The 10,771-nt window shown below is 44.5% G+C and overlaps 1 protein-coding gene across 1 annotated transcript in view; it reads right to left on the minus strand.

The window, feature by feature from the left end:
• Positions 1-634: 634 nt before the first annotated feature.
• snd1 (staphylococcal nuclease and tudor domain containing 1) overlaps positions 635-10,771 on the minus strand; it is a 156,228-nt gene continuing 146,091 nt past the window's right edge. Inside the window, exons 14-15 of the mRNA XM_010773155.1 lie at positions 3,354-3,398; positions 635-1,619 (exon numbers count right to left, since the gene is read on the minus strand). Of these exons, the coding sequence (XP_010771457.1) occupies positions 1,554-1,619; positions 3,354-3,398 (111 nt within the window). The 3' untranslated portion in view covers positions 635-1,553. The remainder of the gene's footprint in view (positions 1,620-3,353; positions 3,399-10,771) is intronic.

The raw sequence follows: 10,771 nt of genomic DNA on the forward strand, positions 1-10,771 counted from the left end.
GGGGGGGGGGGAGGTTTGGAGGTTTACCGGTTATGGGTTTTTGATACCCTCTTTAATCTTCATCACCTAGTTAAAAGACTGTAGATGTATCCACTGTTGCCACACTGTATTTGTTTTTGAAGACATTTTAGTAGATAAGTTAAAGGGCTTTGGTTTGCTTCTTTCAAAGGGCAGAATAAGTCAAGCCTAGTATATATTTGATATATATTTGTATCTCTTGCTTTGCACAATCATATTGTCCCTTCCTCCTCCTCACTTGGAGAGTTTTGTGTGTTCACTGGAACTACTTTTCTGAGAATAAATATATTCTCAGAATCACTCTGACTGCCTCAAATGAATTGGTTGTTGTGTTATTGTCTCCATTTCCCTCTACTTAGCACAGGGATATAACAATATGAAAAAAGTATGTTGAATTTGGAAAAAAATTGCATTGTAGTATGTTGTTTTATATGAGAAGGTAAAACTATATCAAGCGTATGCAGGCTTTTATATCTGCATTTGCAGATTTCCGTTTATTAATTTTTACAAGGAACAACACTATCTGCGTAGAAGTAAGAACCAGGTCCTGTAACAGGAAGCAAGTAACTCCACTATTCTTGTTTTTGTGTGTGAAAAAACAACAACACTTAACATGTAAAGTTTGCTAATTTTTATTCAGCAGATTTTTAATAGAATGCAAAGGTCCATTATTTGGAAACAAATTCAAACACTTTCTGCTGTGGCTATCAGAGACAGAAATAGAAGAGACAGGATCATAAGCATTATCAGAATGTAAACTTTACAGAAGGAGATTGAGAGATGATACAAATGCCTCGTGATGGCATTCCTTTTTTACTGGTCATTAAAATTGTGACATATTGAATAAACGTCAAAACACTCCCCACAAAAACATCCGCAAATGTCATCACACAGATATACATTGAAGACAAAATAAACTCATCCTTTTTTTTTTGTCTGTGTGGCTCCACCTACAGTATTTCTCTAAAATAAACCATTTACACTTTTCAACATATCCTCACATTTACATGAAATTCATTAGGGAAGCATTTGTTTGCGAAAATCAAGCGTCCCCCCCAGAGCACCCGGCCCCTTCCTGTGCAGAGGAAACAGGGACTGGGCAGGAGTCAGAGAGCAAGGGAAGTGATTGGCTGAAACACATACTTAAGTATAATAATTATTATCATCCACACAGTAAGTCTGCTGAAAAGGTAAAATGGCAAATAACACAGATTGGCAATAGTGCAGGCTGCTTGAGCTGGCAGTGGGCCATTAGGAACAAAGAGATGAGGGGAAAGGGATTCTTGCACGAGTTACTTTTAGATGTAGCATTGCTAGCATGCTCTATGTGGAGCTACAGGGGAGAACGCAATTAAGAGCAGAAGAGAAGTCAGGACTGGAGGGATGAAATGTCAAATAAAGAAGGAAGATTGAGTCAATGCTTGTCGTTTAGTTATCGTCATCTGTCTTCTGTCCAATGTGTGCCGTCCATGGTGGTCTTTGGAATGGTGTTGATTGGATGGTCGATATCTTTTTTTATCCCCCGTTTTTTCTTTTTAACGCCTGTACCCGAACTCATCGGCATCGTCCGCACGGAAGTCCCCGTAGCGCCAAATGTTGAGCTGAAGGGAAGAAGGACATCGACGTTATTGACCATGATGAAAGAAAACACAAAGGGTGGTTATGTCCCCAATGGCTCTGAATGGGGCTTCAATGACCTCTCTTGTCATGTTACATGTTAAACGGTTAGGAAAATAAAAAAGAGAGTGGCAGGGAGAGAAAAAGCCAGCAATGTCCAAAGTACGATCACTGCTTTAAAGCCAAAAGTGAAGGCTGCTGCTGCTTCATCCTCATCATAATCATCATCATCATCCAGACAATCCATCTCTTTGTGCATGCGCAAATTTGAGGCTGACAGCGGCTCAAAACCCGCCCCCCCCCCCCCCCGTCTATCACTTCTCCTCCTCCTATACATTCACATACCTGCCACGTCTCATAAACCAACACACAAGTCTGATAGCATGTAGCTAAATGATGCTGCCTTTATTAAATGCCATTGGCATTGAGTTTGTGTTTGGAGCTGGAGCCAGTATAGTTCTTTAATGTGATGGAAATAGAGCAGTCTGAGGGGTGTGTGTGTGTGTGCCTGTGTGTGTGTGTGTGTGTGTGTGTGTGTGTGTGTGTGTGTGTGTGTGTCTGTGTGTGTGTGTGTGTGTGTGTGTGTGTGTGTGTGTGTGTGTGTGTGTGTGTGTGTGTGTGTGTGTCTGTCTGTGTCTGTGTGTGTGTGTCTGTGTGTGTGCGTGCGCGAGGGTCTGTGTGTGGGATGTTTCCCTTTTTGGCTCTCAGAAGCCTGCGCGCTCAGCTGTTAATGCTGTGATTCATAGCTAATTAGCGACTGTGCTAATTAGCACTAGTTATTAGGATGAATGAATGAAGCCATTTGTTCGTGTTGCCATTCCCCCGTCTCCCACTACGCTACCTTTTTTTCACCTCCTCCCTGAAAACATGGTAGTAACTGGAATTGTGATTAGACTCTATTCCACCTCGACTGCCTCATTGTGAGCATGCTGCAGAACCACGGGGCGACTAGAAGAGCGCAGGAGGACTGAGCCATCGTGTTTGACATTTACACGAGTAAAAATAAGATGGGATCCACTTTCTATCTCAAAGGGGATCTTGTTAAATGCAGCTCGGATCTGTACAAACACCTTCCTGTCAGGTCTAAATATAAAAAGTGGCCTATGCAAAAACAACTCCAACACTTTTCTCCTTAAAACAAAATCCCATAAAACGTGCAGTTCAGTTTGTGTCTCAACCTTTTTTGACTTCAAAAAGAGCCAAGCCCATTAGTTCAATAGAAGAAACACATATTATATATATATATTCTCTCTCTGTAGGTATTCCCAGATCAATCAGGCTTTGAATATACGGCCCACACACGTTCTGTTAAAGCATTTCCTCTGGCTGGTGTGTGTGTGTGTGTGTGACTTGACTCATCTTAACCCTGTGTGTTATGTGCTGCCTTCTTTTCACTCTCCATTTTTTCCCCTTCTCGATTTCTCGACCCAGCGCACACTTTAGCACACAACCCCACCCCCATTTCACAGTATGGACATGCACAGACTGTGGGCAGCAATCCATATGGGACACTGGGGACTGCCAATGCAATGTGTCACATCTTGACAGAGAGAGAGAGCGAGAGAGAGACTTCTCTCTGTGGTTGGTGTATAGAAGTAATGAGGGTTGTAATGCAGTCTTGTTTTGGCAACATTAGATATCTCACAGAGAGGCAGACAAACCCCAGAAAAGCTGCTTTAAGACAAAGACATGAGGCTGATTGTGATGAAGTGACTTACCCTGGCACTCTTGGCAGATTCTTGACTGTTCAGGTACTCTGTCACCTAGGGCACAAAGAGAAGAGACATTAGCATATCACATCAGTGCGTCACAGGCAGGATTTTAGAGGATTAATGTGATTCAACGCGTCCTTTCAACCTGCTCTGCCCCCTGGAGACATTACACTTTTTTGAGAAGGTCAGCACTGGATGTAAGGAACACGGTGTCCTCTTAAGACCAACAGCATGGAGATAACTCTCACACAGAGGGGTTATGTCACTGCAGGTGAGGAGGCACGTAGGAATGTGAAGGCAGCATAAGGAGCGCTGCGTTAGGGCTCAGGGTTTGGGGGCAAAGCTTCCTCCACCGTAGCTTCATGCTACAACTCACACTCGTAGAGCCACTGGAGATGATAGCATCATGCTAACACCTCACTGGTTTGTAGCAGCGATTTATAATCAAGTGCATTCACTGGACACCCTGAGGGAGCTAGCAGCTAAAGGGGGAGGAGCCCCAAGTACCAGTTTCCTGACAGTCTGAGCTCTACAGTGTAAACGAGTGATCAGGCAGTCACGGTATCTCTGATGTTCCCCAATGCTTTCCTTTATTTAAGTTGAACTATGTAATGTATTGAAGTACAAACAAAGCTGATTAAAAGCAACACATCAGCTAAATGCGCACTACTCAATTTACCAATACATGATTTCTGGATTAATCATTCAATAATTTGTTCATTTAAATGTGGAAAAGTGTAGAAACACGTTCAACAGTGATTTATTCTCCCCCCTCCCACAGAGTTCAGGAACCAAACATGATACATCCTTGACATTATTTTCTTAAACATTTACAATTATAGATGAGGACAATATGTGCCATTCACATTTCTCTCAATTCACTTACAGTATCGACTGATGTTTTCAGCTCTGGTATGACTAGTTGCTTATAATGGAAAATGGTAGCAATTTATCTTTAATGAAGTACTAAGTGACTCAAGCTGTGCTGCCCTGACACACAGGTCACATGAATGCAAACTGTGTAATATCTGTTCAATGTGTAGGAGTTGTATGTTTTGCTGGACACAAAGTACTGAATGCAGTACTTTGTGTCCAGCAAAGTACTGCAATGCTGAATGCAGTACTGAGAGTACAGAGAGGACAGAAAAGAGGAGGAGGAGGAGGAGGAGGAGGAGGAGGAGAGGAAGCGATGAAGTCAATGTGCAGCGTTGAGCATATTGACCGCTTCTGCTAGAACAGCCGTTTAGCCTCATTGAATGAACCAGTGATGAGTCATAGGGCACATGATCACAGAGAGGGTTGAACAGGCCTCGATTGGTCAGATGTGTACAGTGTGAAAGGATTCAACAAATTAAGCGTTTTAAAATCTGAGTGGAGCTGTCCTCTGACATGCTGACGTCAGAGTGGAAACAGAGCGATACAACTAAACACAAGGTCCTAACATACAGCTCACGTCCACCCTGTTTAACCCTGGCCACCCACTCTCACATTACATCCGTTAATGGTGGAAGGACTGTTCTGTGATTAAGATCGGTGCAGAAAAAAAGTGAATTTGCAAGAAAACAATTGAAGGAAACAACCCAAAGCAAGAAGGACACTGTAATAATGATGAGTCATTGTGTTCTTGTAATGGATTCAATTGTACACCACCTTTTGTAGCTTATTATAGCAGCAGATGAGCCGGCTTTCACACTCAGACGCACACACTTGCCAGAACAAGGATGCCAGATGTTAAAACTGTCGAGTGTGGACGGGGCCCTGGAGTTTAATTGCTTAGCCAGCTCGTGCACATAGGTTGATTTGATAGCTGCGCTGCACATGGCACCACCAAGATAACAGACCTGCAGCTGGATGCTACAGCCACTCTGTCCCAGAGAGCGCACGTGCACGTGTGCAAGTGGGGAAAGTGCAGTGGCTGCACAAGTCATCCATCAAAGCCAACTAAAGGAGAGGGGTTTTTTTTTGGAAGGCGTTGGGATATGGCATCTCGGTCTCATCAGGCAGATGTCACCGTATGGGAGACACCCAACGGATGATATTTCACCCACACAAAAGGCCATTTATGCCATTGGGGTTTGGATGGGAGCGATGACAGCCCGTAGCACTTTAACTTTTCCTAGTGCTACATTTGGAAATCCAGGGGCCGACTACAATGAGGTAGAAGACAGTTTGATATCTGCCGAAGTAGCTATAGCAATATTTGAAAATGTGTTATATTTATAAAAATGACGGAGGTTGAACTTTATTCACTTTTGCCAAACTCCACACAGCTGAGCGACTGCATGCAAAGTATTCTGTGAGAGCTGTAAGTCAAGAGCACTACAGCACAATATGCACAGATGATATGCCGCCACACTGGCACTGCCGCGGTGAGGCTCTTTGTCCTCTGGCCGGGGGGGGGGGCCTTCTCTGGCTCGCCCTCGTCTTTCACTGTTCGGCTCTCTCCAGCTCAGGGTAACACAACAGCCAATCAGGGCACAGCTGAACACCGATGATGACTGCCTTTCGGATCCTGAACAGCCCCATGTATCCTGTACCGGATCCTTCTTTCATGGCTTTTCTATCGGCTCCAGCAGGGAGGCATAATGGTTCATTAAGACGTGAACAGAAGCAGAACTCATCTGGAGATGACTTTATGGAGCAAAGGACAGGAACCTTTCTCGTCATGGGAATCAAGTGCCATGTTGTTCTTGTAGAGTTGTCAGAAGAAAGGAATGATGTTGCAGCATAGAAAAGACCAACAAGGAGGAAGATGATTAAGTGTTTCAGGTTAGGAGAAAAATATGAAAGATGTATTTTTCAAAAAGGATAATAAATGAGACGGCAAAGGGAGATAAAAGGCAGCATTTGGAATGGGTTTGGGAGGCAGAAGGCAGCGGGTGAAAGCGTGTTCGTCTAGATGACCCTACAGAGCTCCCATATGTCAGACAGATGCCATGTTTGGTGAGCAGTGGCCATGGACACTGGCAGTAGCAGAGGATATGCTGTTTGGCTAAAGAGGATGCTGTGTGTTCCCTTGAATGTGTGTGATTGATTCTCAGCAGTCCACTCTGCTCAACATGCAACACAACAACAGTTAAAAGTTTAGCTGAATGAGAAAAGTCCATTTATTATAATATTAAGCCAAGATTATTCACAACTGCTGTCATTTTTAATGCATGCAGGTACCATGCAGGAACCTTCTAGCTGCAGACTTGGTGGGAGACTTTGTGTAGGTGCAATGCTTCCCATAAGACGGGCGACAGGTGGAGAGGGTCTGGTGTTTCGGCACTTCTCAGAGTGTCGGCCTGGCTGTGAACTTGTCTGCCTGAGAGTGAGAGCGAGACCACGTATTTCCCCGCGCTGGCCTGCATGCCGTGCCCAGGTGGTGTTCTGGTAAGCACGGTGTGAAAGTGATGGATCTCAGCGAGCGCTAACATGGCAGCTATCTGACAGGTTGAGCGCGTCTGGTGCGTAGGTGAGCTGTGCCTTTTCTTGATTTCACAGCATACAGAAATGTTAAGTGTAACCAGGTTTTCGATGGGGTGCGTATGACTAATCAAAGTTGCAGCGTCATGTGCTCTCTTGGTCGTCGCTGCTGAGTTGGGATGTCAGGCGACGTAAAAAGCGCTTGGGTGGAGAGGGAACAATGAGCCTTGTCCTCCTAAACAACCCGCTGCTGCAGATACACTCTTTACAACATCAGGAGGACACGTTCCCTCCTGACGCAGAAAGCGACACAGTCCAATCTGCCACGCCTAGACTACTGCAACTCCCTCCTGGCTGGTCTACCTGCATGTGCCATCCGACCTCTGCAGCTCATCCAGTCTTCAACCTTCCTAAATTCTCCCACACCACGCCGCTCCTCCGCTCCCTTCACTGGCTTCCAGTAATTGCTAGAATCCACTTCAAGACACTGGCACTTGCATACCATGCTGCGAATGGATCTGGCCCTTCCTACATCCAGGACATGGTTAAACCGTACACCCCAGCACGTGCACTCCGCTCTGCATCAGCCAAACAGCTCGCTGCACCCGCACTGCGAGGGGGACCCAAGTTCCCATCAGCAAAAACTCGTGGGTTTGCTATCCTGGCTCCAAAATGGTGGAATGAGCTCCCCATTGACATCAGGACAGCAGAAAGCTTACACATCTTCCGGCGCAGACTGAAAACTCATCTCTTTCGACTCCACTTCGATCGATAGAATTACTAACAAAGCACTTATCTACTAACAAAGGACTGGCTTATCTAAAGCCAGTTGAGTAGCACTTGAAATGTTTTGGCTCTATGAAACCTGATGGACTTATATGATTCTGTTTTCTTCAAGTTTGTATCTTCTTGGTCGAATGCACTTATTGTAAGTCGCTTTGGATAAAAGCGTCAGCTACTGTAAATGTAATGTAATGTAATGATGTAACAGCCTCCCAGACAAGAGCAGTCAAACTCCAACCACAAAAAGACTAAAACTGCCACTCACTCCCTTTTGTCGTTGTTTCTTTGTTGCTGCATTGCTCTTATTTTTTCCTGATTCTCTCTCAATTGTCATTACATCTCGTTTCATTCTCCTTCCGCCTGCCATCTCTGTCTCCTTTTGACTCTTCCAAAAGCAAAAAAACTATGCACAAGACAGGTCGCCGTCAGAGCATTTGCTGGAACATAACTTTGGCTTTTATGTCTGTAACTCGCTCTGTTTCAAGTTGAGTGTTCTTGGCTTAGCTGAGGATTGTAGTCCTAAGAGATGTCTCTTATTCGACATGCCAGTGCATGAATACTGCATGGAGGAAGAGTAGGCCAGGGTTTGGGGGAAGTCTCTTCAGACTTTTCATTGTACAAGTGGTTTAGGAGCGAAGGGCTGGTAACATATCACCAAATTAGACCAGGAAGAGAATCCTCATGTGCACAGACAAGGGAAGGTCAGTTTCTGAGTAATGTAGGAAGGAAAGAATGCTATTAAAATTGCACATGTCCTAGATTCGTCTGTATATTGAACTCCTTAGAAGAACAAAAGTATTCGATTAAATAACCCAGAAAGGGTGAATAATAAATTAAATAATAATTTTCCTGTACAATTTGTTTATTCTGTAATCAGCCTCTGATTTGCATCTGCTACTTGTTTTTCTCTTAACTTTCCACTGCATAAAGTATTTCTGTAGCTATCGATGATGTAAGAGATTCTTGTTTGCTGTAAACTGCAGAAATCGCTGTTTTTGCAGAAAATAACTTGCACGATGACATCAATCTCAGTCCAATCAGTTTACATCAGTCTGAAAGTTCATAAAATCCTGGGTAATTATTTTTGAGAAAACTGTAAAAAAATGATTACACTAAAAAAAGAAGAGCCTTACATGTACATAACGTGTATAAGTGTCATTGGCCCTATCAGGGGTACACTGAGAAAACGCCATGTTGCACGCTGGCCCCCCCAGCATGGCTGTCGGAGGAAATCAGCCGCTTTGGAGGGAACGTGACATGACAAGCCCACCAGCGTGGGTTCATAGAGTTAAGGAGGACACACATTTAAACACATGCCCACACACACGCACAAAACAAATGCAAGAACCAACAACAGATATTACAAAAACATTCTCCAATGTTCTCTAAGGGGCACTGGAAAGAAAACAAGTCTTACGTAAACACTAATGTAACATCGAAATATGTCTCGCACACACTAACTTGTATAAAGGCTGCGTTAAGAGTTTGCTCTTCCTTCTATCCAATATCTATTTTCTATCTCCCGAGAGGTCACACTCAAAGTAATCTAAGTTGGAACAATGTGGAGCCTGCACTCCTTCCCTGACAATCCTCTGCTCACCCTCAGGGTGTGTGTGGGGCGAGGACATAGTGTGCGACTGTGTGAGAGAGAGAGTGCGTGTGTGTGTGTGTGTGTGTACATCTGCAGAAGATGGAATGGCGTTTGGGAAGTGGCGCGTGTCAGCTAGGACATGTCAAAAGGGCCCTCAGAGCAGCTGCAGCAGGGGAGGCAACCGCTTGTGCAAGTGTGTGTGTGCGCCTCCAGTCAATAACAGGGGAGCAGAAAATGTCCATTAAAAAGGCCCCATCTTTAACTCTTCTTGTAAATTAGGTATTGAGCCATCGGTGGGGAGCGGTCATGCTGTCACACACACATCAAGCCGTGTGTGTGTGTGTGTGTTCCCTGCAGTGTTTTCGGGTAAGAAGTGGGGTTCTTCATGGACTTTGACAAGCATTGGGTTTGAACATGGAGGGCAGTAGCCTGAAAGTCAGTCGTTGGTGGTCCGCTAATAGCCATCTACTGTATAGATAACAATGTTGTTGCTTTACTGGGAAACATGCATTTTAATCCCCGCCTTGTGTTCATTCATTTCCTTTGGTTGTGTGAGGTTTAAACGTTTTGCATTTTTCTTGTTTGCCTCCATTCTATATTTAAAAAAAACCAGTTGTGTATGAGATACCAGCATGTGTCCTATGTTCTTTCTCACTGCTGGAGGACAGCTGAGAAGAGACACGACATGAAACGTTTGCCCACAAGGCCCTATTCTGGTACCGTGAAACACCAATGTTCCCATGAGGCATATCATTAGTGTCCAAAGCAGTGCCGGAGCAGTACGGCAGCAGCAGACCCCATCACAGGAGCCTCCTCACTGTAGGCTGTGTACCAAACAGCACAACTGCTCTTTGATAAATGGAAGAAGCCATCCCTCGAGGCATCCTGGGCCTCCTTCCTGATTTCCTGTATGGATTCCTCACATGCAGCTCTCGGTGTGACTACACTTCTAAGCACACCATTTCATCTTCATCTACAGATACTACTCCCATTAACACAATTACTGCAGCCGCTATTAACTACACCAGGGACTCCAATGACAACCACCCCCCACTACCTGTGAGGCAGTTTGTGTGAAAAGACACTGATGATCTCACATGAGCCACAACCTAAAGGCTGCCATTTTGGCCCCACAAGGTACTTCAAAAGCCCTAATACATGAAGAACAAGGCATCATACAGCTACATTACAGGAAAGAAGATAAATGGAAAAAACAAAACTTCCTTTCCCAGGGGGATGCTGGCTAATTAAAGATTCAAGGATTCTCATCTGCAGCTTTCACTCTCAGGGAGCCACATAACAGCTGTTTTCCCCATCATTTATTTTCCTGCTGACACACACAACTCTGTGATACCTTAATGAAGATCTTAAGCATGTCTTCACAAAAAGATGTGTGAACACTTCCTTATTTCTAGTAGGGAACCTAATGAAAACCAGGCCGATGGTCGATACAGAAGGCTTCATTGTTGTTGTTGATTGAAAATAATTGTGCTGGCAAAGGATTGACAGACACATCCGAGTTTGTAATTGACTTGTAATTAGCAAACAGGAGATCATTAGCTTGTAACGCTAATGAAGTTTGGGGGGCTAGCACCGCTGTCAGTTAGCTGAGGTGACCGGGCGAGACGCCTGGCACCGGGGG

This window comes from Notothenia coriiceps, unplaced genomic scaffold, assembly GCF_000735185.1.
Source record: "Notothenia coriiceps isolate Sejong01 unplaced genomic scaffold, NC01 NC01_scaffold00012138, whole genome shotgun sequence".
NCBI classification, from domain to species: domain Eukaryota; kingdom Metazoa; phylum Chordata; class Actinopteri; order Perciformes; family Nototheniidae; genus Notothenia; species Notothenia coriiceps.